The sequence below is a fragment of the Alternaria triticimaculans genome (genome assembly GCF_023758025.1).
Source record: "Alternaria triticimaculans strain BMP 0046 chromosome Unknown scaffold_42, whole genome shotgun sequence".
Taxonomy (NCBI): domain Eukaryota; kingdom Fungi; phylum Ascomycota; class Dothideomycetes; order Pleosporales; family Pleosporaceae; genus Alternaria; species Alternaria triticimaculans.
In genome coordinates, this window is record NW_026055999.1 from 100988 (window position 1) to 119729 (window position 18742).

The 18742-nt window shown below is 24.9% G+C and overlaps 1 protein-coding gene across 1 annotated transcript; it reads right to left on the reverse strand.

Moving 5' to 3' along the window:
• Positions 1 to 69: 69 nt before the first annotated feature.
• Positions 70 to 1016, reverse strand: J4E78_010935 (uncharacterized protein; the record flags this gene model as incomplete). Its single annotated transcript, XM_049371510.1, has 3 exons — positions 70 to 394; positions 448 to 604; positions 659 to 1016. 3 exons carry the CDS (start codon positions 1014 to 1016, stop codon positions 70 to 72), a joined length of 840 nt encoding a protein of 279 aa, XP_049216803.1.
• Positions 1017 to 18742: the final 17726 nt, after the last annotated feature.

Sequence of the window (18742 nt, forward strand, 5' to 3'; positions counted from 1 at the left end):
TAGCTAGCTAGCAGAGTGGCTCCTTCCCGCGTCCCATACAGAACGGCTGTAAGTCATTTAGCCATTGCTTTAACTAGCTTGGCTGTTCTTGGACTTGTCCGGGAAAACCTTGGTGCTCAAATCGAAGACGGGCAGCGGGCATGGGATTCCCACGGCTTCGCAAGCGGTAAGAATAGCGAGGTACCAGCCGGAGATCAAGCCTAGAAACCCGAATCCTCCTGCGCATCGCAACAACGTGTTGATATGTTCAAGATCGGCTTCAGTCGTAGCGGAAGCAATGGAGAAGTCTGCGGCAGCGATGAACCCGAACAGCATGACAAGCCCGAAGAACGTGAACGTGAAGAAGAGGTTGACGCGAAGGGTACCGATCAAGAAGACGAAGCTGGCGAGGACCCTGCACACTCATCAGACACTGCATTTCAATATGCAAGAGCCGACATTACTCACATAGAGACGTTATGGAAGCCTTGAGACGCATTGTAGGCTGCGCCTTCCGCGCCTCCGAGCTCACCGAAGGCGGAGGTTGTCTGGTGTATGGGGTCTTGCTGGTACGCCAAACTGCCCCAATGGCTACCATAGATGATGAACACCGCGAATGGAAACGCTGCAAGAAGTCAGTACCAACAGAAGGGCACCTATAGACAAAGGCAAACCGTACTGTTACCAAGAATGAACTCGGCGATGCCAGCGAGATTCATGGCTAACGCTCCAAAAAAGTAGTAGTCGGCGCTGATGCCTACCAAGCTCTGCGGAGCGACGGCTCCTTGGAACCCGCACAAAATGAGGATAGTTGAAGTGTATGGGACCAAGAATCCAATGAGCCCAAGCAGTGTTGGATTGGCGAACCGCTTTGCAAGATCTCCACGACGCGGTGCGGATGGCTGGAAGAAGAGACGCTCATACTGCTCGGGCGAGAGAGCGACAGTGACCTGGCGACTCAATGGTGCGCCATTGCTTGCGATGTTCACGCCGTTATGCTCAGTCATCTCGTGATCTATCTTTGCCGTCTCTGACATGATGGAAGGTGGCTCTTTGTGTAGATGTCGTTAGGTTGCGGACGCAGGACGAGATGGAAGTTGGCTGTGAGAGCAAATAGGAGATAAGATCTTCCTGGGCCGCGGCATGATAGCTATATCGCGACACAGAGATGGCTCTGATTGACAGGAGACGGCACACGGCTCAGATCTCACACCCTGTCGTCGTCATGTCTCGAACAAACCGAGGCATGTCGCCCGTCTCAGGCAGCGTATCCCCAGATTTCTCCGCATATGTCTCCACACCTGCTGCAACGGCTGAGCAGAACACGGGTCGAAGGGCTATCTCCGTCGCAATCCGAAAGCCTGGGTCGCGCTGGTTGGTGGACGGTAGGCAGAGCGGCAGACCAAGCCTTGTCAAGTGGTGCGAAGCATTACGTTCCGCGGACTCGGCAACGGGGCGCTAGGCAGAGAAGAGGTAACGGACCGCGCATGACATCATGCTTAACGCTGTGTCACCGAGGTAGTTGAAGGCCGCGTTGTTGCATGCAGCTTCTTATTTTTCTAAGTAGACTATTATATTTCTCTTTATATTTATATCTCTATGTTTTAGCTATATATAACTCTAGAAATTTTAAAGAAATAAAAGTTTAATATAAAGTTAGAATCTTTAGTATTTTAAATAGAGTATAAAGTTATCTTTATAGTAAAAATATAATTAAAATATTATATACTTATTAAGAACTTTAAGCTAGTCTTTTTTAGAGCTACTAAAAGTATTTTAATATTAGCTTTATAAATATTACTAATAGTATTTAAAGTATTACTAGTTTATAGTATAAGCTAACTATATAGTTACTTAAATAGCTTTTAAGTTTATACTATAACTAAAAAAAAGTTAGAAATTATATTATATAGTAATAAAAATATTACTAATAGATTTACTTAATATATTTTCTAACTATAAACTATAATTTAGTATTAATTTTATAGTTATTTATTTTTAGCTTTAGTAAAACTTAGATACTACTTTAGTTTCTTATATAGTATCTTCTTACTAAAAATAACTTTTAGACACTAGTATATATATTTTAATACTTAATAACTTTTCTAAAAATATTTATTTAAAAATATTCTACTACTAATTCTATTTTTTATTATCTTACTTAGATATAGTTTTAGTTTTAATCTAGAATAATAAGTAGTAGTATATAGAAGAATATTATATTATCTTAAAAAAAAAGTTACTACTAGAAGTATATTAAATACAAGCTATTTTAAAGTCTTAGTAATATATATTTTTTACTATTTTTTATAACTTAGAGTATTATAATTTAGTCTAAAAGAAAATTAATTTATTATATTAATAAGATTCTTTAATCTAAAACTAAAGTACTAAAAGATAGTAAGAGTTATAATAGTAGAATATTATTTTAGAGAAAGAAAAAAAATAGTTTAGTAACTTAATATAGTAATTTAATATTTATAAATTATTTTAAAACTTTATATTTATAATAATATAGTAGTAAGAATTAATAAGTTTATTAATTATATTAGCTATAGATATTATAGTATATATATACTCTAGCTATAGTAGCTAGAGATTAGTTCTTTACTCTATAATAGTTATAAGCTCTTTAGCTACTTTAATTACCTAAGCTAAATTTCTTAGATTACTTACTTAGATAAGTAATCTTAAGTAAAATAGTAAAAAGAAGAAAGATTTAAGTCTAGATATATATTATTATAACTACTTAGCTATAGACTATTCTAGATTTCTCTAAACCTTTCTAAACTACGCTAGCCTACGTAAGTATAAGCTCTACTAGTATAGAAATCTAAAGAAACCTCTTATAAGTAATAGCTTTATCTAGATTATTTAGTAAAGGTTTATATTTATATAATTCTATATTAATCTATTTTACTTTTATAATATACATCTCTATTTATAATTATTAGTAATACTATAAATATAGTTTTATTATAATTACGTAGTATAGTAGAAAATATAGCTTTTTAGACTTAGCTTAGACTAGCTAATACTCTATTAGCTCTAACTACTACTAAAAAGAAACTATAAGCTTTAATATCTACTATAGAAATACTACTAGTTAAAAAAGAAATACTTATTAATAAACTAATACTATTAACTTTTTAGTAAGAACTTAAATAGAAAAGATAGCTTTTATTAGAAGCTAAATAGTATATAAAGATTACTACTTTATATATTTAATATAAAGCTTTTAAAGCTATACTTACTAGTAGTAATCTTTAAGCTTTATTACTATTTATACTAATACTAGCTTTAGCTACGCTTACTAAAAGTACTTTATACTAGACTAGACTTTTTAAAATTCTACTTCTAAAATCTAACTCTTTAATATATTTTAAAAGTAAAAATAAAGTATAACTTAATAGCTAGGCTAAAGCTTATAAATACTTCTTTAAAAATAACTCTACTTTAACTAATATTATAATAGGTATTTAAGTACCTATTAGGTTAATTATATACTTTCTTTTTTTTATACTAGTATTTTACGCGCTTACTTATATATATTATACTACTTTTATCTAATTTTATAAGAGTAGTAATTATAATTCTAATTACCTAAATCTATTATTTCTAGCTTAATTTTCTCTATAGTTATAAGCTTAGCGCTTTAAAGTATAGATATTATTCTTTTTATATAATAATAATGCTATAAATAATATATTTAGTTACTTCTCTAATCTTTATTTAAACTTTCTTCTTATAATAAGTAAGATAACTAGCTATTACTAGCTTTCTACGCATTAACTATATATACTTACTATAGTACTTATATATTAACTATTTATATCTATAGTAGTACTTTTTCTTAATAACTCTAAGTATATTAGTAATATATACGCTACTTACTACTTTCTCTATAAGTAGCTATAAGTAACTATAGCTTCTTAGTAAGCTTAATACTTATTCTAATAAGTAGTATAATTCTTAAGAAATACTCTACTTAGTCTAAGTAGTTTATATAACTTAAGTTTAATATATACTCTTTAAAAGTATAAAAGAAAATTAACTTAGTAATACTTTTTTCTAAAAATAGCTTTTTTAAAGCTTCTAATTATTCTATCTATTTAAAAGAGAAAACTAGTAAGTATAATAAAAAAGTACTTTAGAATAAAAAACTAGTAGTATAGAAGCTTAAATTTACTCTTCTAGTAAGTATCTAAAGTAGACTTAGAAAGCTTAAGAGGTAAGTTAATATAACTATTAATCTACTTCTACTATTTCTAGTATAGATTAAGCTAGCTAAGAGCTATAACTAGTCTTTTTATATAATTATAAAGTTTCTTAAAATATAACTATAGTTTTATAATAATATAACTAAGAAGTAAATTAAAAAAAACTACTATACTTACTTAAATAAAGCTAGACTAGTAAAGACTAATTTAGAGTAGTAGTACTATAAGTAGAATACGCTCTATATATATATAAAGGCTTATAAGCTTTCTAAAGTAAATAGTATACTTACTACTTATAACTTTCTTAATATACTAATACTTAGAATAGCTATAGACTAAGTAATTTAGATAAAGTATAATATAATTACTACTTAGGCGCTTAGTATAAAAATCTTTATACTTTCTTAGCTTAGAATTTTCTTTTTAGCGCTTATATAGTATTAAGTAGTTTACTCTAAATTATATAGAATTTTTACTTTTATTAAAAAAGCTTTACTTACTAATAAAGCTAGCGCTAAGTCTAAGTTACTAAACTAAGCTAAGTTTACTATTTACTCTTACGCTACTCTAAGATTTTAGATCTACTACTAGCTTATTAAAAAGTACTATAATATACTTACTACTATTAGAGCTAAGTAGAAGTGCTTCTAATAGCTCTTATAAAAGAATAAAAATATAATTATTAAATACTTAAGTATAAAGTACTTTAAAAAAGTATATATAAAGCTTATTAGTAAAAGATACTTTATTCTAAGCTTTTTAAGTAGCTTATATAATAATAATAAGTACTTTATAAGCGTAGTTACTATACTTCTTAACTTAGATATACTCTAACTAATACTAGATGTTTACTCTACTATAGACTATAATACTTTTTTTTTTTTAGCTAGTACTATTTTTAATAATAAAGTAGCTATATACTTAGTTAACTACTTCTTTCTATTATTAGACTTTAAACTAGCTAGAAGCTTTAAGATAGTTAAGATAAGTATATAAGCTTTTTTTATTCTTAGTTATAGTATATATATTTTAAAAAGCTTTATTAAGCTTATAAGTAGTAAACGCGTTAATTTTATACTTACTAGTATTATAGTTATAGAGTACTTCTATATTAATATAGTCTTAGAAGCTTACTTTAACTAATTTAGAATCTAGTATCTAGGTTTTAATAATACTCTTTATACTAAGTTACTAGTAAGAAGTACTATAGTAGCTACTTTATAGTATAAGCTAAACTTTATATTTATAAAATATAAGCTAATTACTATTTATAATACTTTTATTATAAATATAATATTTAGAACTAAATCTAGCTTTATTCTTTAGCTATATAGTAATTTAAAAAACCTTTAGTATACTTATACTAAGTACTTAGGCTCTAAAGTGCTTAAAATACTTATATATAATACTTAGAGAGTAAGAATTAAAGAGCTTATATATATATAGTATAAGTTCTATACTCTAACTTATATAAAGTAAGTTATCTTTTATTAGCTAAAGAAGTAAGCTCTCTAACTCTTTTAGAGAATTATATAAAACTTTTTTAATATATCTAAAAAGTACTTAAAAAAAGAGTAAATTCTACTTATTAAGAATAAGTATAGTAGTAAACTTTACTTTTATTTACTCTTTTCTAAGAAGATAAAAAAGATAATAAAAGCTTTTAAGAAGTTTTAAGTACTTATCTAAATTTATTATTACTTACTTATTATAAGAATTAGCTTAAATAATAACTCTTTAACTAATTTATAGTATAGTAACTTACGCTATAAAGTATAGATAAAAGAGTATAGTATTATACTAGAGCTTACTTTTTTATATATCTATAAGCTTAATAAAGTAGCTAAAAGAGCTAGATAAAAAATTATTACTAAATAAATTAAGATAAAAAAGAAAGCTAATCTACTTAAGTACCTCTAGATAAAGGTAGTACTTACTACTACTTAGCTTTATAATATAAGCTTTTTATATACTTATACTCTACGCTCTTCTAATAAAAAATTAAAGTAGTAGTTTATAGAATACTTTAAATAGTATTAGCTTAAGCTTATAAAAAGAGCTTTTACTAATTTATAATCTAATTAGAATAGTATATATATTTATAGATATTACGTCTATCTCTTAAATAAGAATAGAGTAGCTAAACATAAGCTAAAGAGCTTTAAAATACTACTTAGAGAATATATTAGTTCTTTAGTAAACTATTAAGCTTTTAATATATACTATATATAAATTCTATTACTAAGAGAAGTATTTACTACGCGTAATATAATATTTAATAAGTAGCTCTTTTATAATAGTAGAGAATAGAAGCTTTCTAAGAAGAATACTTATATTATAGTTAATATTCTTTATAAGAATAAGTAGAAGAATATAGTAAAAGCTTATAATAAGCTTCTATTACTTTTTTAGTAAAGTAATATAGATAATTATAAGCTACTATTTAACTAAATAAATAAGCTACTTAATAGCTTATTAGAAGCTTATTTAAAAAAGCTAAGTTTTATATAAGTAGATTTCTAAGCTAGAAAAATATAGAGAGTATATATAAGGCTTACTAAACGCGCTATAAAACTACTATTACTAGAGGCTATACTAGAGTCTTCTAATATAATAAGTATTACTAAGTAGCTTAGTAATAGATATATTAATTCTAGTAAGTACTAGTTTATAGTAACTAGATTAATAAGCTTATTAAGTGTATAGAGAGATAACTTCTAAAGTAATAGACTTCTATTACTTATAGTAATAAATATCTTTTAGAAAGAAAAAGTATCTAGTAGCTTTTTATCTACTTAATAAAATCTACTTATTAAGTATAAGTATGTAAAGAAGGTTTATAGACCTTCTATATATAAAAGTAAGTATTATCTAAGTAATTATAATTATTATAATAATCTTAGAAGTATAGATATTTATACTTTACTATTTAACTCTAAGTAGCTTAATAACTTAGAGACCTAATATAGTACTTCTAATTAGTTATTAAACTACGCGTACGTAATACTATATTATATTATTACTACTATAATTATAAATAAGCTTAATAAAGACTAAGTTTATTAAAATAATCTTCTAGTGCTTTTAACGCTTTAAAAGTACTTCTATAACTATTTTTATAAAAATAAGTTTAAGGTAGTAGTATATTAGAAGATTAATACGCTACTTATAGCTAATATCTAAAAGAAAGTAGAGTATATAAGTAATAAAAGATATCTTTTACTACTTAAGTAGGTCTTTGCGTATAAAGTAGATAAGAATAGTTTTTTTATAAAGTATAAGATATACTTTATAGTATATAAAGATATATAAGCTAAGAATATACTCTACTTAATTTATACTATAATCCTTACTATATAATTCTTCTATTTAGTAATAGCTATTACTACTAAGTTTAATATAAAGATCTAGTAGCTTAATATTATAGTAGCTTTCTAAAATACTAAAGTTAGTAGTAATAGGCCTATATACTATAAGCTTTTAGATAGCTTTTAGAGAAAAAGCTACTACACTAAGCTTAAAAAAGCTTTTTATAGTATATATAAGAGCTTTTTTCTCTAGTATACTAACTTCTTAAATACTCTTTTAAAGCTTAGCTTATAAGCTAGTAAAGAAAAGCTTTATTTATACTATAATACTACTTATTATATTTTTATACTCTTCTATATTAATAATATTCTACTTATATTTACTAAGTTATATAATATAGAGATAACTAAGCTACTTTATAAAATTAAGAAAACTTATAAAATTAATAATAAAAAAGTAGTAAACTAGTTCTTAAAGATATATATAGTATATAACTACTATATAAGTACTATTTTACTACTTTATAATACTTATCTTAATAAAGTAGCTAAAAAGTTTAGTTTTAAGAAAAGTAAACACTTTTTAAAAATATCTTTACTAGCTAGTAAGCTTCTAAAGTACTAAGAGAATACTTCTAAGTAGAATATTAAAGCTTATTTAAAGTATATTAGCTTAGTATTATACTTTACTATTATAATACGCTCTAATATTATATATATAGTTTTCTAGCTTTCTTAGTTTCTAACTAATTTTTCTCTAGCTTACTTTAAAGTAGTAGAGTACCTTATTATATACTTATACTACTTATAATATAAAAGTATTATATATAGTAAAAAAATAAAGTTAGATAAAAAGCTTTAGATTTATAAAGATATAAGCTTTATAGATAATACTAAGACGTACTACTCTTTTTATAAATTTATTATAACGCTTTTTAAAGGCCTAATTATATAGTAGACTACTTACTAGTTAACTATTATAATCTTAACTACTAAAATAGAGCTTTTTACTCTTAAGACTATTACTAAAAAGACTATAGCCTTAAAGCGCTTATTTACTAAGCTTTAGCTACTTATTACTAGTACTTAGTAAATCTTTTATAATAATTAATAGACTATTAAGCTTATAGTAAAGAGTAATAAAAAAATCTCTACTAAGCTCTACTATATTAATATTTAGAATATATAGCTTTACTAGAAGTATAGTAAAAGCTCTTTTAAAGTACTTTATAAGCCTACTATTAATATATTAGTAAATAGTTTTACTAAGTACTTATCTAAGTAGAAGTTTAAAGCTTTTAAAAAATAGCTAAATCTAAAATAGATAGCTTATAAAAATACTAATTAAAGCTTATAAATAAGTAATAAGTATAAAAAAAGTTAGTAAGTTTAATTATATATTTATAAAGTAGTACTAGACTCTACTTTAGACGCTCTATAACTAAATAAAGAAATCTTACTTTCTTTTTAAATACTTACTATCTCTTTATATAGCTAGCGTAAAAAAGCTTTTAGTAAGCTACTATAAGCTCTAACTACTTAGCCTTACTAGCTAAAACTAGAAAGTATAAATAGTAAAGATACTTACCTAGAGCTTTTAACTTTACTAAAGGCTATTAAAGCTATATTATCTACTTTAGTCTTAGTCTTTATATAACTATAAGCTACTCTATACTACTTAACTTATATTAGTAGAGTACTAATTTTATAAATTCTCTTTTTATTTAGAAGATACTTAATAGTAGTATATAGTTTATTCTACTTAAGTCTACTTCTAAACTTAAGAAAATAAATAAACTTAAGAGCTATTAGCTCTATAAAGACTAGCTTATAATTAGTAAGTATATATAAATAGTAGTCTAAAAGCTTAAAAACTTATATAAAGTTATAGTAATATTTATAAAAGTACTTTTTATACTAGATATTTTTTTTACTTACTTAGTTAAAGTAAAGTTCTTTACTATAACTAGTAAGTGCGCTTTAGATATATTTAATATAAAGTATTACTTTTAGTAAATATAATAAAGAGAAAGTACTAATAAAAAGTCTAAGCTACTTTTTTTTCTCTTTTTATTCTTTATATACTACTACGCCTAAGGCTTACTTCTTTTTATTCTAAGAAGTAGAAGCCTTTTTAGTAGTAGTAGTAGTAGTAGTAGTAGTAGTATTATAGTAAATATAGGTAGCTTAGCTAGTAGCTAAAGCTACTAGATACTATTAAACTTATTTTTACTACTTATTAGCTAAAAAATCTATATAAATAAGCTATAGTAAGCGCCTACTAATAGATTAGATAGCTTATAAACTAATAAGCTATTAGCTTATAGTTAAACTACTTACTAAAAGTAGTAACTAGTACTATAAGTATCTAAAGTACTTTAAAAATAATTTTATAAGCTACTAAAGCTTTATATAGTAACTAGTAGGCGCTTTAGAATAAAATAAAAGCTTTTAGAAAGTACTTATAGTTAGTATTTTAGTAATTATTAAGACTAAAAATATTAAAAGTACTAGCTTTATTATTATTACGTACGCTTAGATATATATAGCTTTACTTAATTATATAATACTTACGTAAGTAGCGTATAGCTAAAAATAGATAATCTACTTATAATATAGCTTACTTAAAAAGTATATTATAATAGATATTTAAGTACCTATTAGATTAATTACGTACTTTCTCTCTTTTATACTAGTATTTTACGCGCTTACCTATATATATTATACTACTCTTATTTAATTTTATAAGAGTAGTAATTATAATTCTAATTATCTAAATCTATTATTTCTAGCTTAATTTTCTCTATAACTAACTTAACTATATAAGTTAACTTTATAGTTAGATAGCTTAAAAACTACTAACTTAACTATTAAAAAAAAATAGCTAAAGCTATTATAGCTAATTTAGAAGTACTAGTTCTAACTTAAGCTACTTTAAAGTTAGCTATACTAAAGGTTTTTAGCTTTCTTTTTAAATATAAGTAGATAGCTAAAAAAAGAATTAAAAATATAAAATAGTATTATTATACTTCTACTAAGCTTCTTAACTACTTTAAGATATAATAGAAAAAGCTTAATATTTAAGCTACTCTTAATAATACTAATAAAAATTATATATATAACTTCTACTCTACTTTTAATTTAAAGATATATAAATAACTAAATTATATTAAGTAGAAGTAGTATAGCTTTATAGTACTAGAGACTAAATTAACTAGTAGTATAAAGCTCTAAAGTCTATACTTTAGATTAGATAAGTCTAGATAAGTATAAATAATACTAGAAAGAACTAGTTACTCTTTAAGTAGATATAGTATAATACTAACTAGTATAGTCTACTTAGCTAAGAGGTAAGACTATATACACTACTTAAGAGAAAATTTATAACTACTCTAGTAGCCTAAATAAGTATAAATAATATTAGTTAAGTTAAATACTATAACTACTACTATAAAAAGTACTATAAAAGAAAGTATTTTAACTCTACTAGTACTTAGAAAAAAAAAGTATACTCTTAAACTACTTAACTTTATAGTTTAAGAAACTTATTATATACTTTAAAAGTTTTATTATTACTATAAGTAGTAAGTGTAAGACTAAACTAAAAATAGTAAGCCTATTTCTAATTACTATAAAAAGTACTATTTTAGCTAAATTTAAACTTATTTATATTTAAGTACTTTTTAATAGTAGCGCTAAAGCTAACTTTATTAGTTAAGCTATAGCTAATAAAGCTAGATATATATTATACTAAAATAGTATACCTTAGTTTTATAGTTTTAATGTTAAATAATAGAGTTAGTTAAATACTAGATATATAATATTAGACTATTATTAGGTGTATTATTCTAAAAAGACTAGAGATAAATTGCTACTAAGCTATAATAGTAATTCTAAGGTATTTATAGCTAATACTAAGTTAGCCTAGGCTCTTTAAAGCTAGAACCTAATATTATTCTCTCTTTTAGAGTAGATTACTTTTAATCTACTTCTAAGGTTATTTAATAGGCTAGATAAGGCAACTATAGCCTATAATAGGCTATTTTAGCCTATAATAGCCTATTCTAAGCTAGTATAAGTATATTATATCTATAAAAAAGTAGAAATTTATTATAAAAAGTAGTAGTTCTAAAAAATTATACATAAACGCGCGCGTAAGGCTACTACCTACACTAGTAGAGCTAGCGTAGGCCTATACGCTCTAGGTATTTCTAGCTAGTTAGATTTCTTTTTTCTATTCTTTACTCTTTAATTACTTTATAATAGTAAGTATTAGCTTTTTTTACTTATTATTTCTAGAATTCTAAGAAAGTCTAAAGCAACCTATTATAGCCTATTTTAGAGTATAATAAAGTAGTTTAGCCTAAATTAGAAGTTTTTAGCATAAATTATACTAAATTACTACTAACTAGCCTTTAGTATTCTAACTAAAACTATTAATACGCACTTTACACTAATTTACTCTCTTTTTATTTATATCTACTTTTTATACTCTATATTACTTTATTTTAAGCCTTAATAGCTTCTTTTATCTTAACTTAACTATAGTTAGTAATAATTAGATTACTATAAGCTACTTCTATATACTTAGGCTTCTTAAAATTAGTTACGCGCTATATACTAGTTACTTATAGTTATAGAAGCTTAATAAGCCTTATATATTTAACTACTATAGCTATACTTTTCTAGTTTTTAAGACTAAGAAAGAGCGTGTTATCTTTACTAGTATAATTAAAAAAGTTACTAGCGCACTATTTAAAGATACTATTACTTAAACTATTTTATATAGCTAGTATTAGGCTATAAATAAGTAGTACTTTACTATAAGTACCTATTTTACTCTCTTCTAGCTACTATTACCTTCTATTAGCCTTTATAAGGCTAATATATAGTAAATAGCTCTAGAATAGATAGTTTTAGTTTATTTTAGCTTATTTTAGGCTCTTTTGCGCTAATACTAACTAATATAGCCTTTAGAGAATCTTATTAACTTAAAAGCTATATTTAAAATTATTTACTAATTATTATCTAACTAGAAGCTTATTAGTAAGAGGCCTATTATTCTATATTCTTAAGCCTCTAATAATACTTTAATACCTACTCTACTAGCTATAGAGAACTTTAAGCGTAGTAACTTACGCTACTTAAAGATAGACTTAGTAAAAGAGTATAAAAGCGTCTGTAATAATATTATTAAGTAAGTTTTAATCTATTTTAGCTTATTTTAGCCTAATCTAGCATCTTATAAGCTTTTCTATTCTCTCTAGAGTTAGTAGAGTTTTTATAGAACTTAAAAGAGCTAGATTAGCTTATAATAGTTTATTCTAAACTCTTTTAACTAACTTTAGTAGTAACTACTTCTCTAATTAGAAGTACTTATAATTTTATTTTAGCGCACTCTATAGCTATACTACTACTAAATTTAGCGCGTATTTTAATAATAAGACTAAAGCTAAAGCTATAGTTACTAGCTTTACTAATAGTACTCTCTACGTATCTAAAAAAAAAGCTAATAAGGTTACTAGTGCGCTTAACACTAGATTACTATTTAAGTAATTAGTAAGTTCTAAAATACTCTTTTCTAGGCCTTTATAGCTTTAATTAGCCTTTTATAAGTTACTAGTAGCTACTTTACTTCTATTTACTCTCTTTTAGTCTTTTATAGTTTATTTTAGCTTATACTAACTCTTTTTATAGTATTCTACTTTAAAGCCTACTAAGTAGGCTATTATTTCTATAGTTAAAAATCTATAAAATACTATTTAAAAACTTTAAGTAGAGCTTACTTTCTAGCTAAAAAGTAATAAAACTACTACTAAGAAGAGCTAGCTTAAGAAGTAGATTAAAGGTAAGAAAAATAAGATTAAGTGTCTTAGAGCTAGTGTTCTCTAAGTTACTCTTAGATAATCTCTAATAGTCTCTTATAGCCTATTTTAGTCTATTCTAGAGTAGTATAAGCTCTTCTAGCATATTTAGATAGAGTTTAATAGAGTTTACGTAGAATTAACTAGAGTTAAGAGATATTAACTAAAACTAGCTTCTTTTAGCTTTATATAGACTATTATAGCTTAGTTTAGTCTAGATTAATATCTATAAGTAGATCTATTCTTATAAATGTAAAAAGGTTTATATCTATAATTAAAGTTATTTATTTATATAAATTTATCTAAAGTATAATATTTAAATTCTTTAAAACTAATTATAAAGTCTAAAAAACTATTAATTCTTACGCTAGAAAGTAAGTTAGAGTTAGATAGTTATAAGCTATTCTAGCCTAAGATACTATAAAATACTCTAAAAAACTCTATATAGAGAAAAAAAGTAAAGATATACTTTAGTTTATACTAGAATAGTCTATTATAGCTTAATATAACTTATTCTCTTTTTTTATAAGGCTATCTATAGTGTTACTTTATAGGCTATACTTTTAAAAACTTTCTATACTACTAAATACCTTTCTTATTTTAAAACTTCTATAGTGTATTAGCTAAGATATTTAAACTTAGTTTCTATAAGTTTTCTTTCTTTAGGTACTTAACCTATTTAATTAGGTACTTTTATTAGTTATTTTTATTACGCTGTTTTTTAATAATACATTCTACTTTATATATATTATTACTAAATTCTCTTAAAGTATTTTATTTAGGCGCCTTAAAGTATAGAATAGTACCTTTTAGGTTAAAAAGCTCTAATAGTAACGTATAAAATACTAAATAAACACTATTAAGTTCTAGAAAGTTAACTTAGAAGGCTAAGAGGCTAATCTAGTCTATAATCTTTCTAGATCTAAAAAACTTTTAATTTAGCTTTTTCTTTAGGTAAGTACTTCTAATATATTAGTTAGAAACTAAAACTTAGTCTTCTACCTTAAAGAGTATTAGCGCGTAGTGCTTATTAGCGTACTCTTTCTAGTAAGTATTTACTACCTTAATCTTTCTATAGTACTTCTACTATAATTTAATTACTTATTTAGTAAGACTAGCTTTTATAAAGCTTTCTCTTTTACTAAAAGCTAAATTAGGCTAATCTACTCTATAAAAGTACCTTCTATAGTAGGCCTAGAAAAAAGTAATTCTAGTAGTAGAGTAGATACTATTATTATATGTAAACTTCTTAATAAATATCTAGCGTACTTAATTATTTTATTCTAAAGAGTAATAGTAGTAAAGATACTACTTTAAAGTCTAGTTCTATTTTTTAGTCTAGTTATTAGTCTAAGAATAAAAAGTAGAAGTAAAAACTCTTTTAGCATTAAAGTAGTAAAGAAAAGAATTCTAATACTTAGAGTTTATTAAAAGGCCTTAATTTAAGATAATACGCTTTAGTACGCTATAAAGCTAGATAACTTTACGTATCTAGGCCTATACTAGATTAGTACTATTCTAATTAGCCTATACTAGTACGTAATAAGCTATTTTAGTTAATCTATCTATAATAACTAGTATAGCGTTATACTTTATTCTAGAAACTATACTAAGTAGTAGTTCTATAATAAAGTCTATTATTACCTTCTTCTAAGAGTAGTTAAGTATTAAAAGAAGCTATAGTAGACTATAAGGCCTATGCCTTATAAAAGTAGACTTTCTATATATAAGGTAATTCTTATAGTATTACTTTATATTCTTATATATACTTTTTTAAAAGTAGTACTTTTATAGCTTCTCTAAAGTATACCTTACTCTAAAGTAACTTACTAAAGAGTTATTATAATATTCTTAAAGAGCTTATAACTTCTCTTTAGTAGTTACTAGCGTTCTTACTACGTAATAGCGTATTTTAGCTCTATCTAGACTAAACTAGTTAACTTTAGACTTAGACTTATCTAAAGTATCTAAGAAGGCGTAATCTATCTTATTACGCTCTTCTAGAGTCTAGAGCTCTAGTATAGTATATCTACTAGCTTAGTTAAAGCTCTCTAAACCTTTAGTAAAATCTTATTATTTCTTAGTGCGCTTAGTAGAGCGTATTTATACTATAGCTACTAAAAGAGAGGTTCTATTACTATTAGTTATAAGATCTCTTATAAGCTAGATAAAAGCTTTATTATACTTCTAGATAAGTTTCTAAGCTTCTACTATATAGTTAGAGTAGTAAAAAAGCCTATTTATAAAGTTAGTAAACTCTGCCTTATAGTAGATATTAAAATTAAACCTAGATAGTATAATATAAGACTTAACCTATTAATAGTTAAGAGTCTTAGTTTTTATAAACTATTTTAGGTTTTAATAGTTAGTCTAGAGGTTAAAGTATACACTCTCTAGATATTAGTGCTAATACTTTAGGCTCTTAACTATTATAAGTAGCTTCTAGTTATATATATTATAATTATACTTTGCTATAATAAGCTTACGTAAAAAAAAGTTAACTAAATACTATTAGTACTCTCTAGCTCTATTTAGTACATATTAGCTTAATATATCTATAATTACGCTATCTAAAGTGTTTACCTTAGCTTTAGTCTTTTTATTTTACTTAAAGTAAGTTAAGATAGAAATACTTAGAAAAGAGTCTTTTAGCTTTTAAAAGGCTTCTTTAGCTTTCTTATTAAGGTTAAAGACCTAACTTTTCTCTCTTTACTAGGCGCAGCTACTTTTAGCTACTTTTAGCTTCTTTTAGATTAGTTTAGTTAATAGTAGAGTAAGTTAGAAGAATCTAGTAATAAACTACTTATAGTAGTTTATAAAGCTAATAAATACTTAAATCTTACGCACTATACGTAGTTTAGGCTATTCTTAGATTATCTTAATTCTATTCTTATTAATTTATATTCTTTTAGAGAAAACTACGTATTTAAGGTACTTAGTATACTAGATATACTACTTACACTTTAGAAGCTTTAAAAATAGCTTTATATTATATAATCTACGTAAGACTTCTTTAATATAGCCTTTATACTTCTCTTTAGTATTAGAAAAAATAAAAATATTATTTAAGTATATAATATAAGTTATATTAATTAATTCTATAAGAACTTAATAGATATAAGTCTAAAACTACGTAAGAGCGTTTATAAGGCTAAAAGGTATTATAGTATACTTAAAACTACTATATCTTATATAGAAAGTAGTTTTCTACTTATTACTCTTCTTAATATATACTCTATAGTAAGCCTCTTTTATATTAAGTTTAGTATAGAATTTAGCGCTAGCTAATCTTTCTAGAGACTCTATAATAAGTAGTAAAAAGTGCTAATTTTTAATAGTAACTTTATTAAAGCTTCTATAGTTAACGTATAGATATATACTACTATTTTTCTTCTTAGTAAAGAGTATAAACGCTTTTACTAAAGACTTACTATACCTAATCTACTTTTACGCTAAGTATTTATTTAAATACTTATATAAAAGCTTTAACTTTATCTTAAAAAGGTTATATAATAGCTAGTAGAGCGCTATAGTTCTAAGTAGTAAGTTAATAGCTAAGTCTTATAAACTATAGTTAGTAAGAACTCTTAAGTTATCTTCTAACCTAAGGTATATAAACTTAGTATATTATAAAGGTAAACTACTTTCTTTAGCCTTTTCTAGGCTAGACTAGAGTGTTAAGGTAATAAGATAGCTATATACATTTACTATAGAATTACGTATAGTCTTCTTAAACTTCTTAGCTTCTTCTAGCGTAATCTTTTTATAAATAGTTCTTTTCTTAAACTTAGTACTCTAAAAGAGTAGCCTTTATATAAAGTAGCTAATTTTTAGATAATACGTGTTTATCTAGAGTAGACCTAAGTATATCTAATACTTATAGACTTCTATAATAATATATAGAACGTTCTAGGTCTTTTATTTTTTATAAGAATTTACTATCTTTATAGTTACTATAGTAGTGCTATAAATCTTTAATTCTTTACTATTTATCTTATCTACTAATAGCTTAAGTAGAAAGTAAACTAGTAAGCTTTACTCTATAGTAAGTAACGCTAAAATAAAGTTTAACTAAAAATCTTTATTTACTAGAGCTTTAATAAACTCTAATTAGCTAAGTAATACCTTTACTATTAGTAGCTTTACTAGCTTAAAGTAAAGCGTGTTATAAAAAAGTTCTAAGTTCTAGAATACTAAGTCTAGAGTAATATAGGTAGCTAAGAAGAACTCTAGCTTCTCTACCTACTATCTTTTTCTAATTTCTAACTAGATAGGCTCTTAGAGTTCTTCTTAGACTTTAGATAGTTTTTTTAAAAGTATCTAGTCTTATTATACTCTTAATAAGTTATATTAGAATTTTTTAAACTATTTTAGTCTAATTTAGCTAGTTATAAGTTAGATTTTACTAAACTAGCCTTCTTAGCTTTTTTCTAGGTCTAAGAAAGCTCTAAAAAAGAGTTCTAAATCTAATAGCTATAAAATCTATTTTTATAAGCTAGATACTTAGAAAGCGTAGTAGTACGCTTTATTTTACTCTAATAGTAGTAAGCTAAGGTATTAAGCTTAGAAACTATATTATAGTCTTCTAAGTCTTAAAGTAAGAGTTCTTTTTAAATATTAGAAAGAAAAGTACTTATAAAGTTTATATAGCGCTACTTTTTAGCGTAGTTACTTAGTTTACTCTAAAGCGTATTAAGATAGGCTAAAAAAGAGTTAAAATTCTAATTTAGCTTTTATTTAGTCTATTTAAGTCTATTATAAGCTATAAAGTATTATAATAACTTAGAACTAAGCGTATTAAGTATAACTATCTTAAGTTTCTTCTAAGTAAGTATCTAAGACGCCTTAAGTTTTATATAGTTCTAGAAGTAGATATTCTAAGTAGAGTAAGTAGTTTTATCTAGAAACCTTATAGTAAAGTCTACTTTCTAGGTACTTATAGAAAAAGTAGAGAGTACTTTTCTAAAAATAGCCTTATAATTACGTACCTAGTAGTTATACTATAAGTAGTTACGTATAGTAAATATCTTTAAGTTCTTAGAGCGTAGAGCTTCTAAGTTTAACTAGAGCTTACCTTTTAGAGCTAAAATATAGTAAGTAATATTCTTTTTAAGAGCTAAGTAGTTACTTATAAGTATTTTACACTTTAATTCTTTAAGATAGACTATATCTTAATAAGTACGCTCTAATTATTTCTACTTATATAACTTCTTAAGTTTATAGATTAAGATAGCTTATTTATCTTTGCCTTTAGTAGTAGTAGCTTATAAAAGCCTAGTTAGCTTTAAAATAAGCTTTAATAGCGCATTACTATCTTTAATAATTAAAGCTAAGTTAGTAACGCCTAAAAAGGCTTCTAATAAGTTTATAA